We start from the raw sequence: 27,745 nt of genomic DNA, 5'->3' as shown, positions 1-27,745 counted from the left end.
TCCCACCATGAACTACTTTTGTCTTTTTAGTTGTACACTAGTCAAGCATGATCACCATTCTTGATTATGAACTGCACAAGTTTAGAATAAGAAATTAGTGTTATAATTATCAAGCTTGACTGTTCTGCCATCTGTTGACAACCATATGAAACTACTACCATTATCAGCTGTCCTATAATGGTTTGTGACCTATATATCTACTTTCCATTGTACAAAGGGCATTCAATAAGTTTTGCACAAATGGTTATAATATTTTTATTAGTTTCAATATGATGATGAAATTTTAGGTGAACATACTTTGATCCTTTGGCTAGAAGACCTTCTTGTCGAAGTGGGATGGGAAGTCCCTCAGCCTCCCTATAGTCTGAACTTGGCTACTTTGGATTTCTTCCTGTTTGGTCGTCTGAAGGCCCACCTACGGGGAAAAACATTCGACAGTGACAAGGACTTCATTTCTTGTGTGAAACAATGGTGTAAAAGTCAGCCACCTGAATTTTACCAAAGTGCATTCAAGGCATGGAAAGAACATTGGACGAGATGTGTCACAGCAGATGGAGGCTACATTGAGTGACATGGTCTTCTAGCCAAAGGATCAAAGTATGTTCACCTAAAATTTCATCATCGTATTGCAACTAAGAAAAATATAACCATCTGTGCAAAACTTATTGAACGCCCTTTGTACATTATGTTTTAGAATGCCGTAAGAATGATGTAATATTCAGCCTGCACCGGACCACACTTGGTGGCTTCTGCCTTGCTTGTAATTCAAAGGCACCAATTGACATTTAAATTAGCTTTAATTTTAAAAGAAAGAAAGTGTAATATACATGATTATACAAGATTGAATCTTCTATTTTTCAGCTGTGATCAACATTTAGTTTCTAGATAATCTGATATATGTAATTTGCTGTTATTCCACTTCTTCTGGAAGATATAATTGTCAGGTAGGTTAAGTTTCCATGAGCAATAAGTTCAAGTTTTTCTCTTCTCTTTTACTCTGTTGTGCAAATATCTAAATACCTGTGGCAGGTGACATTCATTCATTCAGTTTTAGGTACAGAAAGTTGAAAAGTAAATTAGGTTGAGCCAGTATCGCTTTGAACTAATAATACCAATGCTGATGGTAATACTATTACACACAGCATTAACTGAAAATTGTTCAGAATATTATTTTTATTAGGGATGGACCAATTTAATCAGCACTGTATTGATATTGGCTGATACAGGCATATTTGTGCATTGGCGTATCAGTAAAATTACTGAGTTTTAAATTCTTCCATTATTATTTTATCATCTTAAAGTTACATTTCATATTTTTGTAAATTCAGTGGAATCCCAGTTTTACATTATCCCACTTTTTCGTTGAATTTTCATGGTCCCAATAGGGTAAAATGCTATAAAATTTTTGCAGGGTTCATTCATATTATTGAAAGGCAGGGGTAGAAAAAACTAAAACTATTTCAGGAGCTAGCTATTTTTTTTCCTAATATGGTCTAAGAAAAACCATGATTCCAACTAAGATAAAACTAACGAAACTACACATTTTGAAACATGATCTTGTAACATTTACTTATTAATTAATACAAGATTGGATTAAAACTAATTCATTGTTGCTCCAGAGTGGCTTTTTTAAATAATGCTTGACTCGTAACAGCTTGATTAACTATGCAATACATTCCAGTATATGACCGACTCTACAATATTGCCACAGACTTCAAAATTCAGCTAGCAACAGTGAAAAATGGCATGTTTATTATTCTGATTTAATTGTACATATACAGAAAGCACACAAACAAAAAACACACTGTACCCATTATTTTAAAACAATAGTTAATGGATATCTCCATAAGCGAACTCAAAATATCAAAAAATATAAAGTTTTATGAAGTGTGTGTGAAAGTTCAGGTGCCAGGTGAAAATTTTCAAGTGCCATGGCAAACGGGCACCCTATATTTTTGTACCCCTGATTATTGGTGTATAATTTTTTTTATAGCCAGCAGAGATATCAAAAAGAAAAGTTCTCAATTGATCCTAAGGAACTTGAAGGATTCACATCAGAAGATCAGATCCATTTCTTTGGAACTGACTATCATTAATAAGCTGAAAGTGGAACCTGATGTCTGAAAAGCGAAGCTCTATTGCATGTGTCTTTGAAAATATAAAATTAATAGCTATTGTCAAAAATTTAATAAAAAATTGTGAAGAAGCAATATATGTATTATGTGCCAATAACACATTTGGAAATCTTTATTATCCATGTCTTCACAGTTTGAAGGATACCAATTATCATGAGAGGAACTTTTCATTGAAAAGTGGGAACATTACAAATTAGATAACTTTGGCTGTGCATTATTTTGCCAAATGACGACATTGGTATAGACTGGCCTGATTCATTTTCTTCTTCCATACAGTAGCGTATGCAGAATTTCATCAAGGGGGGGGGTTATTTCTAAAACTTTCTGCAAATTCACATTACCATTGTTTTATTATACTTTAATTAATTATAATACTCATAATCAATTAATTAGTTTAATTACTACTAATGCAGCTGCTGCATTCCCTGACATTCGCTACGAGACTCGGCGGCAGGCGGCCCAGCGTTGGTGCTTGTCTTTCCTGGTGAACGGGTCCGCGACAGTCTCACGCTACAGTCTGTTTTTTTTTTGGTTTTTTTTCGCTCTCTTTCCCTTTCTGTTGATGTTGCAGACTCAAGCCAGTATAATCCTCCCTCGGAAGTTGTGTTGTGTCATGTCCGTGTGTTGATGATTGTGGCTTAATGTGACACCACAAAAGTTTACATTACAACAAAGAATTTCATCTTGTCAAGTGTTACTTCGGAAAGAGCAATTCTGGAGAAGTGCAACGACGTTTTGCAAATAAATTTCCTTGTGTTCCCGTTCCATATAGGACCACTATATTAAACATTGTAAAGAAAGTTTAGAGTAACAGGGTCAGTTCTGAATAAAAGTGGAAAGAAAAACCCACGTGTACTTACTGAGGAAAAACTCGATGAGATAGAACAAAGGTTAGAACAGTCTCCTCGGAAATCTATCCATCGCCTCTCACAAGAAACAGCATATAGAGCCACTAAAATTTTTATATGATAAAATAATAACGTCACGGGGAAAAAGTGTAAAAATCTAAAAAATAAAGTATACAAAGACAATCTGCACACCATCCGTGAGTTAAAAGAGTATTGTATGAGAAATCGGGAGACTTCTGTAGTCAAGGTTAGTACACAATATGAAAACTGTAATTTTAATAGCGGACTCTAGTGACTGTCTCAGAGTTCACCGGGAAAGACAAGCGCTGCTTGCTGGGCTGCTGGCCACAGTGTCTTGTAGCGAATGTCAGGGAATGCTCTGTACTAATATCACTTCTATTATTAAGTAGTAGAGATCTACATAAATATATTTATGAAAGCAATAGAACAAAATTACTTTCTAGTCCTTTGATTGTTAACAAATTCTAGGAGCATTTTTGTTTCTTTGTTAGTCAACGGTTATTTGTAAATGATAGGTGAGACATTTCAAGTGTGAAGAAAATCCATAAAAACTAGCAAATATATTAAATTAATTGAAATAATCAAACGTGAAACTCATCCAAGGAGCCGTGGTGGTCTAGTCTGACAACCTAGTGGGAGATCCAGGTTCGATTCCCGGAATTGGTTGGAATTTATCCAGCCTTGTCCCCGCACCCAGCCTCATATCAATGGGTACCTGAGAGCAACCCTGGGGGATAAAGGCTGCTGTAGCATGGTGCTGATCACATCACCCGCAAAATGGCCAATATCACCGCACCACTACATGTGCTATCATGGCACGGGGAAATTTACTTAACTTTTACCTATGGAAACCACCCAGGATGATGAAGAGGCGCGAGAATACATGTTGCTATATTCCACTGAGTCTATGTTTTCGTTCAAAAATAAGTTTGTAGACATTCCAACACATTTATCACTTCTAGGTGATTCACAAAGCACTTCTTCCAAGAAGAATGTTCGCAATAATGTCGGCACACTGAGACGAAGCAAGAAATTTTCACAATTCTCGCAAATCACTTCGCGACTTTTTGGGAAAAAATTGCAAAATTGAACTTTGCGGCTGCTTAGATTGTGTTTGGAATGTTGTGCTTTTCTCCATGCTGCATGGGAATGAGAATTCAAATTATTATTATTATTATTATTATTACTGTCGCAGATCTTCTTTGACTGATAAATTAGCCATTTTAAATTCTTTTCTACAGAATTTTCCATAATATTTCAAAAACTCAAGGGGGGGGGTTAAACCTGGTAACCCCCCCCCCCCCCCCTTGCGTACGCCAGTGCTTCCATATGAAAACAGAGCTTTTCAAAGAGCTTTTCAAAACAGAAACAAGTTAGTCACAAATTACACTAGACTGAAGTCTGGCCCATTGCTGAATGCAACAATGGGCATTCAGCAATGGGCCAGAATGTATTTTATGAGTATGTAAATTCTTTCAAAAATCCAGCTTCATATAGAATTTGCCCATTTATTTTTTATATTTTTTTTCTTTTACATTTTTTTACAGACATCCAAGGGAAGTGGTGTGAAGTAGATGTCAGATTTTCCTTTCTGGAGACTCTAGATCTACAGATTGGAAAGTAACAAGTGATGTCTTGGAAGTGATAACTTGCAAAGTAAAAACATTTGTTCCATGTAAATACTGTTTTACATCAAGTACAAAAGCAACTGAAAATGTGTGCATGTGCATGCACGTGTGTGTGTGTGTTTGGAAACATGGTTTTTGTGAATATTAATATGCAAAGACTGTTGTGGAATGTAAATAAGTTCAAACGATGTGTGATGAGATTTACTGAACTGTTAACAAAAGTTTGCAATAGTATCACTTCACAAGTTCAAATGTGTGTGAAAGAAAGTGACATGCATTAGCACTGAGTTAGAATGTATTCTGTTTTCCCTTGTTGATAAGTGTCATTCAAGACAAGAATACCAAAAATAAAAAAAAAATATTCCAAGCAGCATTTGTACTATTTTATATGTTGTGAAATGTTCTTTACGTGGTAGGTAAAAAAGCAAAGTATGTAGTGTTAATTATCAGATTTTGTCATGCAGAGAAGAAGCCAGATTTGAAAGTTGGAAACAAACATAGAAGTTGAGATGCATGTAAAATGTACAGGGCACGGCAGTGAAACTGGCAAATTTGAAACTGCCACCAGATACAAATTTATTCACAGTAACATGAAACAAATACAAAATGAAGCACAATACTTACAATTTGTGAAGAATGCTTAGAAACATCATGCACATACATGTCATGGCACAGAATGTCCAATTACTTGAAAATGACACAGGTGTCACCCATTTTGCATCACACATATTCGAAGTTTTTCACTTCCACCTCTCTTCCTCACAGTATTACCAGTTTCCTCAAAGTTATTTACCCACACTTTGATTGCATGAGAAGAAGGAACTGGATCATTACGTTTGAGATTAAAATGAGCACTAAATGCTTACTGCGTGGTCACATAACTGTCATAGTTTTTGTAAAATGCCTTCACAGTGAATCTGCGTTGTTCACCGATCCACAACTCCATCTCAACTGAACACCCGTTTTCTTCCTCACATAACTTGCTATTTCCAGGGTTGCCAAATTGTCCATTTCACTGCCGCACCTTGTACTTATAACTGCTCTCTTATTTACCTTCAAAAGTTAGAACATTTGTGAACACTTCATTATAGATGTAATAATACTCTGAACGGGCTGAATGTATGTACTGTAGTTAATTACTGGCAAAAGTGATTGGGCACTATCAATGTTCCATTTAAATGATAAATGATTGCTATATTTTCAACTTACCTTCTTTTGTTCTCAGATTCAATTGTAAAATGTTCTACGTCATGTGTAAAAATTTGTTGCAAATTGCAATTAGACTTGTGAATTCTGCATCCCCCCCCCCCCTTAAATACCTTTTTTATGTAAAGGTATATATTTTGGTTTTAATTTTAATTCTTTTCTGTATCTTGCAAGAACCCTAAGAAAATATTATAGTTTTCTGTTGTAGCTTAATTTTTTTTTTCACTTGAAATGTATTGTAGTATGTCACTGTCTTGATAAAAGGAAAGATGTGAATAATAGCCAAAGTAGAATATAAAATTCTTGTCTGCGTTCACCCAAATTTGTTAATTTCACTTAGTACTGGACTGGAAGATGTAAAAAAATGCCATTATAAATCTGATGTCGCTTTAAAGTCAACAAGAAACAAAATTCAATATTTGCATAAAAATACATAAGAATATCTTTAATCTTGGCTCAATAAATTGTATATATATATATCTCAATCCATTCATTTGCAGCAGCTTAGTATTTAGTATGATTTGATGAAAATTGATTCACTGAGAATTACTGGATATTGATAATGATTGTTTGATAGTCTGATAGTCGATAAGCACATCAAAATTTGTATCCAGCAATTTTTATGCTAGCTCTGGGTCACAGGAGGAAAACATAGAAGCAAATGTTGAACTGTAGTGTAGATTTGTAAACCATAACAACAGTAGTTTCTGAATAATGTGGTTAGATATTTTAACTGAATGTGCTCTGTGTCTAGTTTTTCATTTCTATAAGTGTATGGAAGAGTCAGTGCTTATGGATTTAGTGTAAACTTTCATATCTTAAAAGATCTGGCCAATTTTGTGGCATAACATAATTTCAAATGCACTGTAATATCATGTACTGTAAATAGCATTACTTGTATGTGTTGTGGTACACACAGCATGAAAATAAGCAAAATGTGTTTCAATTTGTGTGATGTGTTTGAAAAGATCACATATAAACAAGTGTTGTGAGCTGTGGAGTTGTTTTAGCCTAGTATCATGAGGCCAAGTGACAGGAAATTACATGAACTTTATTCAATCGGAGGTGGTGCTTTCATAGTTACTTGGTATGAGAAGAAACTGCTAACCAATGGCGCTCTTTGTAACTCTCGATGACAAACAGTGTTACGAAAAAGATCCATTTGGCACAGAAATGTGATAGAAACTTACTTTAAGATTTTCATTTAAAGTAACATATTTAGCATTTATGATAAACAGTTGTAGTTCCTTTATTATTTAAGTGAAACGACCAAAATTTTGTTTTTCAAATATTTATAAAGTGTAGGATTGTTCTTGCCTAAGATACAATAAATCTATAGCTTTTGTTTAATCAGTAATGTGGTTTGGTTGCACCATAGTTAGTGCTTGTTGTTAAAAAGGGCAAGTGGATAATATATACAGGAATATCTATCATCTCGTGTGTGTGCATATTGAGACAGTGTGTTGGAGCATACACATGTAATGTAAATATGCAGCAATTCTTCTGTAGTAGTGATTAACTTTGTGAATTCATTGTAAAAGAAATCTGTTGGTAACCATTCACTGGATCCATATTTTATTGAAGGTCATCAACAGTGCTAAAATGTCAATGTTGACAAACTGTTCTGCACAGCATGCAATTGCTGCAAGTAACACATTGAATTAATTGTCATAAGTTTGAACTTGACATTGAAAATCTAAATATTTTTAGCATTAACTTATTGCTGAGTACATAGCAAGAGGTATTTGTGATATCTTTTGTAATACCATAATGTGTTTTTCTTTCATTTGTTCTCTGTACATGTACCGAAAGCACAGAAAAGCTTCTTCAATGCAATGTATTTCACACATTAGTTCAGTAACTTACAATAAAAAATTTACTACTATGAAATCACTCTTTACAGTAGATATGACTAATTGAGGTAGCAAAATCACAATAGAAGTTAAATTTACAGTGATATGTTGTTACTGGTAGTAATTTGGTGCAGTTGGTATTGCAATTTGATAGCTTCTCAACGAGTATCATTTTGACATGCTTCTTTGAATTTGGTGAATGTCTTTTTGTCTGCAAAATTGAAGAATCAGCCATGTTTAAGTATAAAGGTTTTTGAATTTAAAAGTTGAGGTAAGCAAACTTGAGCCAAGTTAAGATGCCAGAGTATGTATGTATACAATTTATAGATATTTTATTTTTCTTATGTGGTACTCTGGAAACCTTTCTTGTAAATTTTCATCAGTTTTATGATATTAAATGTCTTGTAAAATATGTTGGTGTGTTTATCTACAGAACATAATTGTATGAGACCAGTGAAGAATATGATGGCAAGGTTTCCTATGAAAGGTATGATTTTGAAAATATCTTCAGGATATTCTGCACTGAAGTTTTTACAGTGGAATCCCAATTTTGCATTCCTTGATTTTACATTTTTCTGCATTACACATTCAATCTTCATGGTCCTAGTAGAAGAAAATGTTCCTGGATTTCACATTGTTCTGCACTTTGTTGCTTTTTTTTCACCTTGGTCTCCTGAAAAATGTAAAATCAGGTGCCACTAATTTTTATATCTACATAAACTGCGATTGTTAATAATGATATAATTATTAAAATTTCATAATATAGTTCCAATGTGGTTTACTGTTGTAAAATCAGAAACAGTTCTTAGGATTGTTCTGCCCATAAAACAACAAATAAATATATAAACGTAAAAAGATTGATTGATTGATTGATTTGGTTTATTTTACTTCATTTTTGGCTAATTGTGAAGATGAATGTGATAAGATGAAATTGCTGCAAGGACAATCACAAACACATAAGGAAAATCATAAACAATAGTTATATTACCCTCTCATGTAAATTTTGTAAGTTATCTGTGTGTACATAATTGTATTTTACTTCAAATATACTGTAATATTTTATTGTTTTAGATTCCTTGCAATGATTTTTGTTTTGTGACACGTGGACATACAAGTTTTTAACCAAGCTAGCAAAAGAATCCAAATTATATGTACATATAAATATAATAATGACTGGTAAAGAATGACTCATGCAAAACAAATTGTTGGTTTGGATTCTTCAGTTCTGCAAATGTCAGCTAAAAGAAGGGAAGCAACTGAATATATGCTTCTTCGGGAAATCTACTCATTTAAACTGGTGTTGAAGCATTGATGGTGATCATGAGGAAGCTGAGATGCACTGAGAATAATAATTTTGCAGGGGAATTTGGCATCATGTTTCTTAATCAGGAATGGGACATACCATGACTTGAAGGTAGGTGGGGCCTTGGGAAGGAAAAAACAGTATTTTATTTCAACATACTTTCATGTACCTAGTATATCTTTACCCTTTGTCTGGTTTTCTTTGTAGCACCTATTAGTAACAAAACATTCATCATTTGTCAAATTTAAATCAGCATAATTATTACTGATCTCTGTACCTAGGTACTTTTATTTAATTTCTTCACATTTGAACATTTCAGTAAAGTCTATAAAAACGGGGACCTGAATTTGTCAACATTATTTTTACCAAAATTCACAGTTTCAAAAAACGAAGCCATAGTATTAAAATATGTTTTTAATTGGTACTTACTACAACACTAGAATGACAACATTTTTAAATTAATCAAAGAAATTGTTAAATTACAAAAAGGATTCTAGTTAAAAACCTTTCAATGGCAGATAAATGGCCTTTCTAAAAAGTTGACTGGAATAAAAATAAACTAGATCTACTTTATTTCAAATCTGAATAATGAATAAAGATTAAAAATTATATAGATGTGCATTCTTAAACTAGTGTATTTTTTGAGGTCATGAGGAATTTAACATTCCTAACTGTAGAGAGCACTTCTTCCTAGATTTCAAATAATTACTGCCATAAATTTAAAAAAAAAATTCTGCACTGGTTCATCACTGCAAAGCTTGAAAATGAATGTCTAGTTGACTCTTGTACTGTTGCATAAAAACTTAACTTGAATGTCCTATTTCTCCTTCCGAAATGAAGACCACAGGGAAAGAACATGCTTTGTCCATTTTCTTGATTTTACAGGAGAGCACGTTATTTCCTTGTTCAGGGAGCATGTTCTTTACCTGTATACGCAACCAAAGCCTCTTTACAATGGATGGAGAAGGCACGTTCTATTCTTGTACAATTCCTAGTTAGAAAGACCCTTTGAGAGCTATTTGATAACTAACACCTGTACCTCAATTTGGCTAGAAATGGACAAAGCAGATTCTTTCCCTGTTGTCTGCAAATGGCTGTTCATGATTAGGGATGGAGGATATCAGAAATTTGATATTGTGATATCGTCAAGAAAATATCATCACAGACAATATGATGTTATATTTTTTCCATATCGTGATATCAGCAATATATCGTCTTCATGATATATACTGCCAAATATCTCAGACATGATATATATCGCCAAAATATCATGATGATATATCATCTAGGTGATATAGTCTTAACAATATTTTTTCAATATTGCGATATATCATCTGGACAATATACCACCCAACACTATTCATGATAACCAGCTTTGACTTACATTGTATAAAAAGGGTCATACGTTATATTGTTGGAAGACTATGTCTCCAGCCAGCTCTAAGTTTTTTACTCAAGTATGACTCAAGGGTTGAAAGTCCAGGACGACCCACCAAATTTATATCTTCCTTCGGATCAAAATTATGATCATACAATTCAGAAGCAATCACTGTACTCCAGTCTGGCTGCAAAGTTTTTGAACTAAAAGGTACCCACTCAGTGTAGCGATAAGACAGTGTTCGAAGTGTGTACCCCATAATTTTTATCTGAGCCAAATGAGGTTTGTCACTGTTAGGTTTCTTTGTTGGGTAAACTGAAGGACGAGGATACTGGCTGAATGCTCCTGTTTTCCATTTGTGACTTATCCCTGTGTTTCTGGAAGACTTGCTGTGAATTAAGGGTGCTAAACTGACTCCTTCCGTGCACAACTGCGTTGAACTGGAGTTTTGGGTGCACTGTTCAAGTAAGGGTAGGTCAGCAAGTTCTACAAGGGTTGGGAAAATGTCGACCAACTCCACAAGATTGTCACTGGCAAGTCCTGCAATTTGGTGATGATTTTGGTTATTGGAAGCTTTTCTATACTGGAAAGTAGAGGATGTAATTGACGATGTAACCCCAGGGACATGTATCAACAAAGGCACTTTCACTGCAACTTCAAAATTGCTAAACTTTGACCACTCACTGTGTTCTCCAAGAGACCAACCTGAAAACAAAAAATGAGATTCAGTGTACCCTACATAACGTGATATTTATTATCTGAATCCTGTACTTCAGGGTTTCTCAAACTATTTTACATGTATCAGTACTAGTATTAGGAACTTAGCCACACAATTTTTTTATGTTGTAGTAATCAAGGGGTCCCGAGTTTGATACCTGGTGGAGGCACATAGTTGTTCAGAACCCACTTTAAACTGTAGGTCCAGTTCCAATTAGCCTATATGTACATAAAGTAGACTTTACAAAAAGAAAGAAAAAATAATGTTATCATTGGTTACTTGGTGGAATGGTGAAAATCTGAATTTCAGATTAGTGCTACATCAGTCTAAAAGTCTGAAAATCCCTGTTGTACTTATTTGTAATTATTTAGTAAATGAGTCAGAATAAAAAGAGAGAGAGAGAGTTGTAAGCATTTGTTACTAGGTAAAATACTAGGAAGGCTTTGTGATGAAAATATGAAACTATAATTCAATATTTTTGCTACTAGCATTACAATATAAACATGGAAGATTATAGTTTGATATGAAACAGTTCATAAAAATTTGAAATTAGAGTTAGTATAATTTACACCAAGTTACTAGAAAGAAATTACTTGAACAACGTGCAATAAATAGAACAACATACAATAGAGCAACAATAAGTATACCATTGAACTCGTGAGAAAATTTCCTATTCAATTGAGGTGTGTCAAGCTATGGTTTCCATTTCAAATTTTGAAGTTATATTAAAGATGGCAACCATCATCCTCATATGCCCTATAACATTTTGCCCCCACACCTATTACAAACATACAGTGTTAGTTTTGCAGAACAGTATGCCATTCAACTTTTATTGAAGTGTCTCCATACTTCTGGACCACCCTGGCAAACATGACATTTTTTTAAAAATGTGAGATATTAAAATTATGTACGTCTTTTTTGGCTTATGTATTAAATTCAATCTGTTTGAAGACCATTTGTATTGTTTTGGGAGATATTTTAAAGATGGAGAAAAATCACAAGCGATGCTAGTAGAAAATTCTAATTTCAGGTAAATGGAGTAAGATTCATATATTCAAGGGGGTCCATAACCATTCCAAAAAATATGAGAGTCAACTGTTGATGGAATGTTACATGAAATTGTCATATTCATATTATATGTATTGAAATAGTTGTTGTTCATGTTACAGATTATGTGTTTTGCCTCTAATACTTTTATTTAAATCAGTTACCATAGTACTGCTTCTAAAAAAAATGTTTGAATCTGCATATTACACATCTAAAAGATTTGAACATTGTTATTATTATTATGTGCTTACAAGTGACAATCTGAAATCACAGATTCACAATACTAAAGGACACAAGTAGAAGCTGTTGTGGCATTAGTTCAAGTGTGCTATAGTTGTCCTTCTCTTACATGAAGTACATTAGTTTGGATGCAAATGAAACATGATATCACTATCTTGGAGTGAATACAGGTAAGTATAATCCTTAATCATCCATATGCACAGATGTTTAACATTTAAGTATGCAAGATTGGTGATCTATTTATAGGGTGACTAGTATATTTAACATAATTAAACTTAATGCAAGTGAATAAACAGCTGTAAATAATTTATGGTGTACCACATCTTAATGCTAAGAATGACAAAGTTCTTCATCTTATTTGAAGAACTGTTACTAGATACTTGAGAAACAAGACAAGCCATTTTTAATAATGAGGTTTAAGCAGGTAATGTCTTTATTAGTTAACACACAAGTTTTGTTAAACAACAAGTGATTAACAGTTTCATGCATCGGAGACACATTTAAATCCGATATTTTATCTTTCTCGTGGTTTGTACTTACCAATTATGTATTGCGGAACATAGTGGAAGGTGCCAATATGCTTCTTGCACGAAAACAAACACTTTTTCTGCTGAAATAAACCATTTTCCTTAATGCTACGGAAAGCACGTCACTGTGCGATATCGCTTGCTTTGCGAATTGTAACGCTTCTTTTGTTTTCGAATATCAATGTTTCCAACTCTATTGTGCATGAAAGTTGTAAAAAAGCCCCAAAAACCATCCACGGGTAGCCCCACAAACCATTGACATTAGCCCCAAAAACCATGCACGGGTAGCCCCACAAACGATTGACGTTAGCCCTAAAAACCATCCACGGGTAGCCCCACAAACCATTGACGTTAGACCCAAAAACCATCCACGGGTAGCCCCACAAACCATTGACGTTAGCCCCAAAAACCATCCATGGGTAGCCCCACGAACCATTCACACGAGGTTAGGTTAGGTTCCATTAGCACCCATTTCACCCCTAAATTCATCGAAAAACCATTTTCCTTTCTCGACAAAAAACCGCGCGTTTCTCAAAGAAAATCGTGCGTTTGGAAACCCTGATTCCACTAGCGAGATCGCGTGACTTCCGACGCTAGAGCCATCTGCAGGTACATCTTGGAAACAACGGCATAATGTTGTCGATTTTCACAAAATGCGCAATATTATTACATGAAAAGTGATTATTTATTGTTCTGCTGCATTGTAGGATGAAGTTTTAGGAAGAATATATATCGACGGAGGTTATAAACCTTGGAGAAACTCATTTCCGTAAGTAGTTTCTTGTGTAAAATTGAAGAAATGTGTCTCCGATGCATGAAACTGTTACCCAACAAGTGTATATAATATTTTTCCATAATTTGTCAGTGTACAATTGACTTGCAACTTGGCTGAGTTTACACAAATTTGTATACAAAATAAATTCAACACTGCTGAAGTAAAAAGCTTGCCCATTTCTGTATACACATTTTTCTATTCTTAGTGCATAAAAAACTACCCTCTAGTTATTACATTTGTTAACGGTAATATCACATCCAAATAAAACCATAAGAACTTACCATGATCGCCTACTACTAGCACAATGGTGTCCTTAAAAAATCCATAATAGCTTAATGAATGCAGGAGCTGCCCAATTAAGTCATCCATGTATGTAACTGCTGCATAATAGCTTTGTTTAATAACCTTGCTATAGTTATCTGAAAAGAAATCTTGTATAAATGTTGCGTCCAAAGTACATTTTAATATGATATCAAAGTCTCGTCTTAAAATAATTCAGCACTTATGTAATGCAGCAACAACTGAAGTTGAGATGAATGGCATGGTCATGAGTAAAAATAACTATTTTTTTTTAATTTTCATACCTAAAATACATTATGTTTATTACATTTGCAAATATTCATTTTGGTTTCTCTTGAAACATACCTTGCCTTCAGAAACGTACCTGGCATTGGACCAAATGGGAAACTCAAATTGAGGCTTTTTATATCATATCTCTCGCGTAAATCAGTCCAAGGGTTCCAGGCAACAAGAGGCATTCCAGGTGGATGATACCGATTGGATGGGAGTGTTATATTGTTTAGTGGAAATAAATCTGTAATGGATTACATACTATAATTAATAATAGGTTTAGTATAAAAAATAAAACGCAGGAAGACATTACCATAAAAACAATAAAATGACTATACCTCCTTGTAAAGCCAAACCTTGTGCAGATGATGGCACCTATGGAAATAGGGTTCTGCACATTCTTAAGTCTTGGCACGAGTGGGAATGATGTGATTAGCATCATGCTCCAGTTGCCTTTACCTCCCAAGGTTGTCCCAGGCACCCATTGCTAAGCAGTGTCTACCAGTCAAGACAGTTATGGAAGTCAAGAAAAAGTAAAGAAATCAACAAGTAGGTCGAGAAGTCAATAAAAAGTCAAGAATTTTTTCTATCACAATGACCAATTGATTGATTTAGTTTATTTACTTCACTTTTCTGCCCCTTTGGCTAATCACAAAGATGAGGATGGATGGTGGTACAATAAGATGGATGAAGGGACAATCACAAATACCGTATTTCCCCAAATATAAGCCACCCTGGAATATAAGCCGCACCCTAAAATTTGAAGGACCGAAAAGAAAAAAAGATGATACCCGAATATAAGCCGAGGGAAGAAAAGAAAATTGGTCCCCTGAAAGATTTTCTCGTTCGAAATGCATTTTTAAGTTTCGACTCAGCAGCAACCCAACGTCGCACATTAGATTCTTCGAGTTCATATTTCCTTCCGGCCTCTCTGTTGCTTGTGGCTTTAGTGTAACAAACAACTGCAAGTTTGAAACATTTGAAACTTGCATCGTAATGCCTTATTCCCAGGCTTGATGATCTTTCTTCTCCACACGATCGTTCATATTGGCGACAAACCTGTAGATCCACTTTGGTAGAAATGAATACCTGTATAAGCTTAGAGAAGAACGAACAGAATTTTAATAAAATCAAAGAGTACTTTATCAAGAATGCCGACAGTTTTTACAATGCTCAGTTAGAAACAACAATGCTATTGTTTCAGTTAGAAACAATAATGCTATTGTTGGATAACATTATGGTATCTACAATGGGGCCAGTTTCTACAATGCTATTGTTGCATTATCTTTATTTCAAATGAGAAATCAGGACATTTTTAACAGCATATGATTTGAGGAAATGTCAATTTTTTTAAGGTTGCGAATTTAATACACATCCTAATTTTTCACAATTGAAATTTGGATAAAATGTGTGGCTTATATTCGGGCCAATACGGTATATAGGAACAACCCCCATGTAAGATTATACTGGCAGGGAGTCCAGATGCCAGAGCCTCGCTAGTCTGCCAAATGCAGTCCAGGATGCATTAATAGATAAAGCAAGTTTAATTCTTTTGTTAAATACAGCTTGAGTTTTCATCTTAACTGACCTTTGGGTAGCAGTTTTTCATTAAATAAATTGTTAATTTCCAACTTTACCTAAGTAGGGTTCCTACAAATAAAGGTTGATAAAAACGAGAAAAAGTCAAGAATTTTGGTAGACAACCTGCCAAGAGGATGGATGAGCCACTGAGCCACCTATGCAAGGTCCTAGTCAGTCAGAAAAAATCCTACCCGGGATCTCCAACATGGGAATTCTTGCATGATCAGTATGTAGTGCTTATTCAGTATTTCAAATGTAGTATGTATTACTTTTTCCTCTTATCTGTTCTTGATACTTACTAAGGGTGTACCATTATGATAATATTCTTGATAAAGTACTCAGATTTTGAACTGATTCAGTATACATTTGCAAAGATACGTGGGTGAATCAAAAAGTAAGTTACACCCCCTGTAAAAAACAAACAAAACACATTAGAAAGAAAATAATTCTTGGACAAAAATGTATGAACATTTAACCTTTTTTCGATAGTTACCAAGGTATTCCAAGCACTTTTCGAATCGTGTGACCAGTTTTTGATTTCTTGTGTGTGAAAATTCCATCCAATTTCAATTGAGTTGACTTTTGTGCTCTTGGTTAACAATTGTGGCACCCAGTGAAAGCACAGTTTACGATACACCCAACTGGTCATGAATCAGCATAGACACACTATCGTAGGATATGTTCAGTGCACTTGCAGTTTCTCTTAATTTTAACGTGGCAGTTGGCAAGGATGATTGCATTCACACGCTCTGTTTTGTCGATAGTGCTCAGAGTTTCACGCTGCCCAACACACTATTCATCGTTCACGTTCGTTCTTTCCTCTTCGAACATCTGGCATCATTTCCTGAGTATGGGGTGTGACATTGCATTCTCACCATACACCTCGACAATTTGGTGATGGATTTCACTCCAATTATGCCTTTGTGCCCACAAGAATCTAATGATGGAGCACACCTCAATGTTGGACGCCACCTCAATATGACGTGTCATACTCACACTGTGACTACTCACATACTAAACCAGCTGAAGCACGGCTGCTTCTGGTGTGTGAAGAAAACATTCCAGACAGTGTTGCCACCAAGCGTGATTATTTTATCTCTCTTAGTACAGGAAAACGGGTTGGGTGTAACTTACTTTTTGATTCACCCTAGTATAATGCATAATATGCACCTTAATTTATGTATGTAACTGACTATAATGAAATGACAGAATTGTACAACGTGGCCAAAAGTCACGATGAAATTTTTTTGTAGTGCAAGAATGTATTATTTGTAAGAGAAATTGATGTATAAAGTTGTTGAGCTTGAAGATTTATCCTCTCACATACATTCTGTGGTAGTAATTTGTCTGGTTTCCAATAGAGGTTAGATCAGTAATTCCAATACTGTGGTTTGGAATTTAGTTTTCCGAAAGAGGTCCGTCTGAATGCTATAGTTAAAAAGCCACTTTGTGCTGGGGTTTATTACTCGTGTGTTGGTTTCCCACCTTGTGTTTCTGAGGTAACTTGATTTCATTAAAGTTTTTGTGATTTCTTCAAATGTTTCACCAATTCGTCCCATTTTCATGCTTCCATAAGCTAACGATGAGATATTTCTCAATAGTGAATTGACTTGTACTAGCCATTGTTTATAACACACAAAACAAAGTCACCTCGGAAACAAAAGGCAGGAAACCAAACACTTAAGGCCAGCCGCACACCGGATCCGACATGACGTGATACAATACTACATGACGATACACATATTGACATGACGAGGCAAAACCAGTCTTGTGATCTTCATACAAGAATGAGAGGGCAAAAGAGGTGATGATTAATTTAATTCCATTCATGGTAGTGTTCCATGACAACACAACTTGACAAATTGCTAACAAAAATGAAGTTAGGAAGGGTGTAATACCACAGTGTGCGTGAGGTTTGGGGAGGATCAGGCATACCCTCATAGGAGCTGGCAACAAAAGTTATTTTGCATTACTACCAGGGATGTTCCTAGCCCTCTGCCATTTTGGTACTTTATATGTAAATATGATAATTAAGTTTGATATTTTGTTCATACAAAAACTAAATTGTTGCATAAAAAAAAATCACTGAACATAGTACAAAACACCCATCCTTTGGCAGTGTTTTCCATATATTTGGTAATAAATGTTGCTTCCTACATGCTCCACATATGCATTTGAAATGTGTCCCATCAATATGGCCCACCCTGTATTTCCTGTTTACACATGAATCTAGCAATAGTGAACCCCCTGCATAAAAGGAAAAAGTTTAATTCGCGAACTGCAACCACATAGTCATTCGAACAATAAATATCAAACTGGCCTAAAGATTGTTTTCCTCTAGAATTTACAATACATTTTGTACACTACATTATCTGTCCGAATACAAGATAATTTCCAATAGACCCACTTTTTTTCAGGTAATGTAGTTGTGCCACTTCATTCAATTAATTTTGTAATTTTTTTCATTATGGTGCTCAGTTGATGAATCAAACAACGGAGGCCTCGCTTGCACAAGAACGATTAGCTTCTCTGGATCAAGCTCTATTTTTGACTTTGACCGCACCGACAAACCTGGATATAATATGTTTTCTCAAACAATACAGTGATGAGTCACATGCAGGTGGGGGGGAGGGCCTCCCCCATGGCGCAGTGGTTGCGTGTCGCCTTGTAATCAAGGGGTCCCGGGTTCGATACCCGGTGGAGGCACAAGTGGTTCGGATCCCACTTTAAACTTTAGGTCCAGTCCCAATTAGCCTTACTGTGCATAAAGTGGACTTAAAACAACAAATCAACCAACCAACCACATGCAGGTGGTGTGCTGAGCATGTGCAGAGCATGCTCCTTCGATACCAAATTCCCGAGACCTTCACTGTTTTCAGTGGTCAGAAGTAGCGCGCTACTTGTAGCGTTGCTACTGTAGCTAGCTACAAAATTTGTAGCTGTAGCTGTAGCGACGCTACATTTTGAAAATTGTAGTTGTAGCGGTAGCGAAGCTACAAAATTCCTGTAGTTATAGCGAAATTTTCGCTACAGCTACATTTTCTCTCGTCATTTTGAGGTGAATTTTGAATGTGGCAACAGCGTCAGAAAAAATCGACAATAACCTTTAATTTTGCAGGAAGTTCATAAGACAAAATCTATTACATGGAAATACAGATTATCTAGATTGTAGATTATAGATATCTGTATGTTATTTAATTAGTATCTGAAAAATTCAGATATCCAGATAACTAACTGACATATATGAATATATTCCAGCTAACTGCTACTTTTTTGAGCTGCATCGCTATTTTGGGAAGGAACATGCCTCGTTTGCTGCACCACTGGAAAAAAGTGCCTCGTTTGCGCCATCCCCGGAACAAATCCTGTGGATATTCATGGTGTAAGAGACACCAAAATATCATTAATTGCTGTGTAAGACACAACTTGCAGTGCAAACACGAGCGATGGAATTTCCACTGCACTGACAAGGGAATAGTGCCAGCAATAAATAAATGGCTCAGTACGTTAACAGCATTGATCATCGTCAGTATACAGGATCTCACCAGCAAGAAATTATTGTTACAAGAATGATAGAGTTTCTGGACTTACAATTATTTTCGCGATAATATTTCTTCACAAATTTAAAAATTACAATACGTTTAGAACACTCAGGTTTACATGAGTTTCCTCAATATATTGTATCATATTGTAAAGAGTATGTACGAGTTATTGACTTTCCTGCAGGGTTTTCAAATGTATGTATTTTTCCAACTTTTGCGTCACTTTTCTGTAACTTTTGCTAATCATGACATCATCCTTCGCCATTTCCTGCCTCTGACCCGGTCGGCATAGAAGTCAAGCCTCTCCATTTTTTCCTGATCTTCCACCATTTCTCTCTTTCCAAGGTGTTCCAATCTTGTTCTCTTCTCCTAACACTCTCCGCTATCTGATCTTTCCACCGACATCTTGGCCTCCCCCTTGGCCTTATTCCCACTCCTTGTGCATTGTAAGCTCTTACTGGTAGTCTTTCTGCATCCAACCAACTTGGCGTCGTTCCTAGTTTTTGTTTTGAGTCCATTTTATGCATAGATAAGCTGACCGAGACTGGATCCGAGCCACTATATGCTTTCGCTGGGTATCGAACCTGGAGCCCTCATCTGTGCCTGATCTATCCTGTCCTGAAGCTTCATCACACCCACTGTTTGTCGGATCTCCTAATTCCTTATTCTATACCTTCTAGTCTTCTCCCATAGACTCCTTAAAAATTTCATATCCACTGCCTGCATCTTTTTTTTTTTGTCTCTCTATGTCACGTAATTATTGGCACATAGTATGTGTTATATATTACCTTCTTGCATTTCATACGTACATCCATTGTTCCATATTAATATTCGAACGCTTTGATATAGTCCACCACCCATTTGTCCTCTTCTGTTTACCTCATCATCTATTCTTCAACTTTTCTCAATGATGACAATGAGGATGAATGGTTTATTTAATTATTCTCTTATCTATAGTTGCTTTCGGCTAATTGTGAGAACTAGGAAGAATGATGAATGATGAGCAGTGTGGGGAATGGAGGAGCAGGAGGATCCCATCCTCCCAACTTGGCGTCGTTCCTAGTTTTTGTTTTGAGTCCATTTTATGCATAGATAAGCTGACCGAGACTGGATCCGAGCCACTATATGCCTCCGGTGGGTATCGAACCTGGAGCCCTTTTGTAAACAAAGGGCCCCAGGTACTTTTCATTCAAAATGCTGCCTTCATATCAGTCTATTAAAAAATGACATATTTATTCTCAAGAAAAATATGTTGGTGTGAACATAAATACGTAATCCTACCAAATTTCATTTGTGTATAGTTGTAATCATTAATTTGGGTAACACCCTGATTGCAATATTCATATTTCAATTTGAAATGATATGCCACTTCCATAGGTATGGTATTCTCAAAAACTATAGGAAAAATAAGTAACTGAAGTAACACTGCTATCAAAATTATCGAATGATGGGAATCATGACAATAAATAACAGAATCTTTTTACCAGTAGTAGGGGATTTTTTTATGCAGAAGTAGGGTAAAAATAGCTAAGTAGCGAGTAGCGAACAGGAGTAGCGTAGCGAGCTACTTTTTGGTAAATGTAGCTGTAGCTGTACCGAAGCTACATTTTGGAAGAGTAGCTGTAGCTGTAGCGAAGCTACTTTTAAAATGTAGCGTTCTGATCACTGACTGTTTTGTCGCAAACTGTTGCATACGTGACTCGAGTCAAATGTTTGGTCCAGTGTATGGCGGCCCATAAGAGCCCAGTGTTAAACGTTCCTTGAGTTGGTTTGCAACAAAATGACTTGTCGTGTTGGATCCGGTGTGCGGCTGGTCTAAGTAACACACTTTGCTGCAATGCGACTTTTAACTGCAGCAGTCGGACATCGCAAAACCTGATTCCTAACCACAGTATTGAGATTGTCCGACCTCTATCAGAAACAGATGAATTATTATATGAGGATGATAAACATTCCTCTCAATCTATACCTTTTTACATAAATTTCACGTCGGGAAAATACGTTCTTGCACCATATAAATAGTATCCAATCATGACCATGACCATGACTAAAAACCCATAATGTAAATGTGAATTTTTCAGAAAAATTCTCATCCTATACAAATTAAGACTATTGTTCACAAAATTGCTAATTACAGCATACATACTTAGAAACTTAGCTGGATATTTAAGTGGAACGTGAGGCTTATGAAATCCAACTGCCAGAAAGAATGGTTCTCCACTACCAGCCTTCTTGTTCTTCTGTTGCTGTTTGAGAAATGTCTTTGCAGCCTTCAGTGATTGAATGTCTGGCAACGACCCTCCCGGCTGCTTGCTTACATCCACAGGACACACAATGTTTTTATGAAGTTGTCCATCTGGTCCAGGGCATACAGGAGCATTCTTGTACTGCTGTGTTGGAGGATGATAGGCAGTTGTTGACCAACTGTAAGGGTTATCATCACTCCAATTTGACGAGATTCCTATATTAGAAAAGAACTTCAAATTGCACTTGAGTATATAATCTCAAAACAATTGTGCATATTTTTCTTAAGAATGAATATTAGATACCACCATTGTATTAATACAAAACTTACATTGTTAAAATGCAGGAAGAAGAAAGAATACTGTGTTATGCTAGATGGAGGAATAAGTCTCGTGCGGCCGGACAACATACCACTGGAGGAGAAAAGAGCTGCTACTCAAGATACTTCATCACACACGAAAATATATTTTCAAAGCTTGCACTTGTGGAAGGATGCATAATAGTAATAATAAAAACAATTGTGCCTACCTGGATGAAAAACTTTACCCACGGACATTGTGTAATATCCATTGTCTTTAAAGTACTGGGGAAGTGTTGTAAAATTCCCAGCTACATCCCTCCAGTAACTGTAAAAGTCATACAAATGGAGAGTATCTGGTCGGCGACTAGTCAAAAAGGAGTTGCGGCTTGGGGCACAGAGAGCCTGCTGTTGAAAAACAATATAAAGTAATGTGTCACGTGTCTGTAAATAATGCTTGATATTATATATGAATTTTCAGGCCTTCAAATTATATTCATGAAAAAAGTCAACATATTGGCAATAATAATTTCAAAAAATTGAAGTAATTTCTCCACCCCAATGTTGTAATCATTTCTTTATAACATTTAAATTTCACAATGAGAGGGGGATAAATATTGAAATATGTCAATTGTCTGATGCAAGGTACTTGAAAAAGAAAGCAAGAGGCAGCCATGTACTCAGTATCCTGTACCTACCTGTGCATAAGCGTGAGTAAATTTGATGCTTTTATCTGCCAAGGCATCTATGTTTGGAGTAATAGATTCAACATCACCATAACAACCTAGTGCTGGTCGCAAGTCATCCACAACTATGAACAAAACATTCTTTCTATTGCCTTTCCCAAGTGAGTAAGTGCTCACTATCAGGAGCAGGAAACCTGAAAAGATAAATGCTGTAGCCATGGAAAAAGATGCATGGAGTCTAAAGTAATGAACAATCTTTATATATACACTCCTCACAAAAATTTTGAAATATTGTTATGTTAGACAATAAGCGCAATAAGTGTTGGAATGCAACAACACATGGTATCTGTCTGGTGGGCGTTCTCGTCTTTTCACAGACATATGCCACTGTGCCTATGACCTATTTCCTAATATAATAATATTCAAAACTTGTTGTGCCTAATGTAACAATATTCCAAACTTTTTGTGAGGAGTATATATATATATATATACAGTACTGTGCAAATTAATGCGGACAAAGAGAAAAAATATATATTTTTTCCATTTTTTACTCTTTCTTGGAGATGTACATAACGTACACTTACACTAATATGAAATATGTCCTCCTTTGGCTGCTATTAGCTGCTTGATGCGGTTTGGCATTGATTGAACCAAATTTGAACACATAACTTTGATATCACTGTCATGAAACCACACATGAATCACATTGTTAATGACCTTTTGCTTCGTTGAACAGTCCATTTTTGCAACATGCTTCTTCACAATACCCCATTAAGTTTTCTATGGGGTTCATATCCGGTGAATTCCCTGGCCAATCTAGAATCGTTAAATTGTTGTCAGAAACAAATTTACATACAGACTTTGATGTGTGACAAGGAGCAAGGTCATGCTGAAAAATTTATTGTCCGTCGTTAGTGGGATTTTGAATGAGTGGGACAATTCTGCGCCTCAATATGTCAATGTATTTTGCGGAATTCATCATTCCATCCACTGGTACGAGCCCTCCAGGTCCACTGCAAGTAAAGAATCCCCAAAACATTTGCTTGGGTGGGTGTTTGACTGTCTGAATGCAATGTTCAGGTCGTAAAGGTTCACCTGGACTTTGTCGCACAACAGATGCTTTGTAGCCATGCACTTCAAAGTGAGACTCATCTGAGAATATTGCCTTCCTCTAATCAGCGACTGTTTATTTCTGGTATTTCTTAGCCCATTTTAGGCATTTTGTCTTCATTTTAGCTATCAACAATTGCTTTTTAACCGGTTTCCTGGATTTTCTTCCAATTCAAGTAAGCGACGTCGAACAGTTGATGCATCAATACTGATCCCAGCAGAAAGCAAATGACGTTGCAGGTCCACACTTGTTTTGTATGGGTGAATTTTACTGTTTCTTAGCAGTAACGTGTCACTTCTAGGTGTTGTTTTGCATTTTCTACCACACTTTCCTTTTCGCTTTGGAGAAAAACTACCAGTTGCCCTGTAGTTTCTGATAATTTTTGACACCGCTGATTTCCCAACACCAGCCTCTTCAGCGATTTGCCGCACAGTCATGGATGTGTTCTCACTCAGTGTAATAATTCTAGAACGTTTTCTGGGTGTTATATCCATAATGAAAACTCGTAGGAACACGGAGCCCAACAAAAGCATGTTTACTAGAGCAAAGCTCTCATAGAAGTCTGTTGGTTAATAATATTGGCATTGCACAACGACAACAATGAAACACCAACAACAATGCTTCAAACCTTGCAATTGTTGTAAACATTCTCAAGTACGCATCAAAAAGTTAGCTGATACTACTAGTATAAATCTGTTACGTATTTATTCGATTATCTCACATAAAGAGTGTAAAAACTAAAAAAAAATGTATATTTTTCTCTTTGTCCGCATTAATTTGCACAGTACTGTATATAAAAATCAAGGAAGGTAAAAGGAAACACTCACCGAACAGTAGAAAAATTCAAAATTTTCACTAATTTCATAGCATCATCGGTGTGAGGAGAAATAGACGGAACCGGAATTTTTCTACTGTCTGGTGAGTGTTTTCTTTTACCTTCTTTGATTTTTACTTAGCCCTTTTGGCCCTCCTTGCTTTTATCCATTATATATATATACACACACCCAACAAAATTGGCAATGGTATAGTGGCTTCTTTGAGTCTGTCTCTAGGCATTGTTGACTCCTGACAAATCATGTTCGAGGATCAACCAACTTCTCTCTTTAGGCCATGTCAAAAACATTACTACTAAAAGAAAGGAATTGTTTATGTATGCAGGGTGCAAATAAACAGATGGTATGGGGCCAGGCCCATAGCCAGAATTTTATTTGGGGGGGGGTGGGGGTGGATCATCCCTTATCCCAACTGAAGGTGAAAAAGTGAGAGGGTAGAAGCCCTGAAGATGAATTTCTCAGTATACTATAACTTATTATAAAATATATTTATAGTAGTAAAATTAATTGCCACTCTATATACACTATTTCAATTCGATATTTGTAGGATTTTTGGGGCGGGGCTTCAGTCCCCTTACTACATTCGTGCATGGGGCATACTAGGGAATTAGAGAAGTAACATAAAATAACCATAATACAAAGGCAATAGTTCACCATATTATTTGGTATATGTTGCAAATAGGAAGATGAGAAGTTAAAGCATGAAAATCAACATAAAGGTAAAACTCCAAACACCCAGTGGAGTGCCCAGGATTTTCGAAAGGGAGGGGTTGTGTGTACTTTTTCTGTGTAGTCAGTCCTCATTTGGCCATATTTTCCTACCTTTGACGTTCTTTTTTTAGAAATACTAAACCAAAAGGTGGGGGGGGGGGTTATATCCCCCACCAATCCTCCCTTCGGCACGCCACTGCTAACACCAATGACATAGTATCCAGTGTCATGGAAAATGGCAACATGATTTATGTGCAGCCTCACTCCACCCCCAGGTCACCTGATATTTAAGGCACATGTTTTGTTTTTCTTCTTATGGGCCTACATTTAGGTGCTGTGTCACCATTGCCCACAATTATGGAAAAACTCCAGAACCAACTTGTTATAGCCTTTGGAGTCTGTGCCAAGTGGCAGACTGGGCTGTGTCGTGGAGGTCTCGTCTTGATGCTGATTGTGTTATCGAGGGGAAGTTGCTTAGAAAACATACAAGGCTTAATGTGAAATTTTATGAATTTACATGCATTGACATATCACCATTGTAGCACCTCAAATTCAAGATATATGGCCATTAGAAATTGAATAAGGATTTTATTACGGTCTAACAAGGCTGCCTGCAGGATTTTTCTCATGGGGATCAGCAGTGCTCAAAGTGGAGGGGGCATGTGCTGATGCTCCCCCTGTCTCATAAAGCATCATAGACCACTTAATTTGCTATTTTTCATGGCATCTCTCGTTCATGCTTTCACCCTACAATTTCACCATTCGAATTGTGTGAAATTTCCAGATATCTCGGGGGGGGGGGGGAGCAAATGCCTTCCCTGGATTCCCTCTGTAGATACCTTTGCAGTTTAATATAGTTCAGAGGCGCAACCACAAGAAATGCTATGCTTCTACAGGAACAGCAGCAGAACAGTAGCACATACTAGAAGTGAACTAGCATTCAACAAACGACAAAACACACATATTCTATAAATGTAACTATTGGAATTTTATTAATATCTTCAAATTATTATTATTATTTACTTAAAATGCAACCTTATGTTAACATTCACATTTATATTTTTTCTTTTCACATTTGTATTTTTTTTTTTAAATATTTTCTTGTTCTTTCACAAAAATTGTATTATCTTATGACTAATATTACTGAAATGAGAATATTCGTAATTGTAGGTAATGTGAATTTTTTAAATGTATCTTTAGTGAAATCAAGCTTTCCATTTGTACTCATATATTATCATATTATATTATATATACTTATATTTTCTTATGTAGCTCATGCCAAGGGTTAGGTGGCAGAGCGGCCTACGGCTGAACCTCACCCGCTAAATAAAGGAATTATTATTATTATTATTATTGTTTGTGGGGGCAAGTACCAGGAATAATTTTTATAACAATAATGCTAATATTAATAATATTATTATTATACATTATTATTATTAGGCTATTAATTTGTTTTATTTTACTTCACTTTGTACCACTTTTGGCTAATTTTCGAAAATGGGTATCGCCGTGGTATGAGTGATGATATGATGAAATTGATGAATGGACACTCACAAATATCCATGCCCAAGCCGGGATTCGAACCCGGAACCAAAATTATTATTATTAATAGTAGTAGAATCAAAGACGTTATTACCCTCGTAAATTATGAAAAAAAGGGGTAGAAGTTGGTGCTAAAGCATTTGTGTTTGAACAAATGATTTGAATTATTTTTTTAACACATTCAATTTCACATTAATAATGGAAAACAAGCACACAAACTATTTTTGAAAGACAGAAAATGCTTGATAATTGCATTCCAAATATAATTCTTTTTAAAATTAACATATATAACTTTCATGCACGATATATGTTTGTTTCACACACATGTAACATGGAGCGACGTGTACACTAAATTGTGTGGGCCGTAGAGGAGAGGGACTATACCCCCCCCCCATAGGTACGCCACGAGCACGTGCTATTCGCTTGTCTTTAAGGCGTTTTCTACTATTGTTTTGTACAACATTTCTGTTCTTCATATGAAGGTGAAATTTTCCATAATCGAATTTACTCAACGTAAAAACGAGTGTCAATATTATTCTGTATAAATTACACAACTAAATTTGTTGTGCAGTGACGTTCAAAAATAGTTCACGCAAATTGCCCGCGACGATTTCTGTTCACTTTTCTTGATGATTTTGGTTGCTTTGAACCTCACATCGTGCACAACAAACCTATTGAAATATGGTATTGCATAATTAAAGAATTCGTATTTTGACCTTCGCTGTAGGCGTGTAATACAATCGTAATGATGAAATAAAATCATAGGCCTATTTGTAAACCTTTTCACACAAATACTAGGAAAATCTATAATTTACTGGTTAAATTAGCGTGCTAAAAATATGAATTTATACTAACATTTCATAAGATAAACAGTTTGCCCATACATGACGGTAATGGAAGTACAGACAGTGGTACGGATACGGATCAGCGTGCACCAAGGTAGTATAA

At 35.8% G+C, this 27,745-nt stretch overlaps 2 protein-coding genes across 9 annotated transcripts in view; one reads left to right on the top strand and one right to left on the bottom strand.

Annotated features, from left to right (window-relative positions):
• Positions 1-4,854, top strand: part of LOC145985371 (uncharacterized) — a 148,910-nt gene extending 144,056 nt beyond the window's left edge. For 4 of the 5 annotated variants that reach the window (XM_083119322.1, XM_083119323.1, XM_083119318.1 and 1 more), the window contains 2 exons: positions 862-944; positions 4,552-4,854. The gene's annotated coding sequence lies outside the window, so the exon portion shown is untranslated. The remainder of the gene's footprint in view (positions 1-861; positions 945-4,551) is intronic. The other variant, XM_083119320.1, reaches the window with a different exon arrangement.
• Ids (iduronate 2-sulfatase) lies at positions 287-27,745 on the bottom strand. 4 transcript variants are annotated; one of them, XM_083119326.1, is made up of 8 exons: positions 27,653-27,745; positions 22,613-22,794; positions 22,145-22,322; positions 21,519-21,833; positions 14,344-14,493; positions 13,961-14,098; positions 10,379-11,077; positions 287-415 (listed from the first exon to the last, which is right to left on the bottom strand). In XM_083119326.1, the coding sequence occupies exons 1-7, from the start codon at positions 27,681-27,683 to the stop codon at positions 10,401-10,403; spliced, it is 1,671 nt and encodes a 556-aa protein (XP_082975452.1). In that variant the 5' UTR covers positions 27,684-27,745; the 3' UTR covers positions 287-415; positions 10,379-10,400. The 4 variants fall into 4 exon arrangements, with proteins under 4 accessions (XP_082975452.1, XP_082975451.1, XP_082975450.1 ...); XM_083119325.1 differs by lacking the exon at positions 287-415 and adding an exon at positions 8,138-8,364; XM_083119324.1 differs by lacking the exon at positions 287-415 and having other exon boundaries at positions 9,391-11,077.

This window comes from Lepisma saccharinum, chromosome 3 (assembly GCF_977018435.1).
Source record: "Lepisma saccharinum chromosome 3, izLepSacc3.1, whole genome shotgun sequence".
Lineage (NCBI taxonomy): Eukaryota > Metazoa > Arthropoda > Insecta > Zygentoma > Lepismatidae > Lepisma > Lepisma saccharinum.
Note: the sequence above shows the minus strand (reverse complement) of the source record. Positions and strands in the feature narration are given on the sequence as shown.

Bases quoted from the DNA above. Each gene is read 5' to 3' on its own strand.
- Ids (XM_083119326.1), bottom strand. From the start codon at position 27,683: ATGTATGGGCAAACTGTTTATCTTATGAAAT. The intron at 14,494-21,518 runs GTATGTATGCTG...AATCCATTACAG, and splicing joins ATATCCAGCTAAGTTTCTAA to ATTTATTTCCACTAAACAAT. The intron at 11,078-13,960 runs GTAAGTTCTTAT...TTTTGTTTTCAG, and splicing joins GCTAGTAGTAGGCGATCATG to GTTGGTCTCTTGGAGAACAC.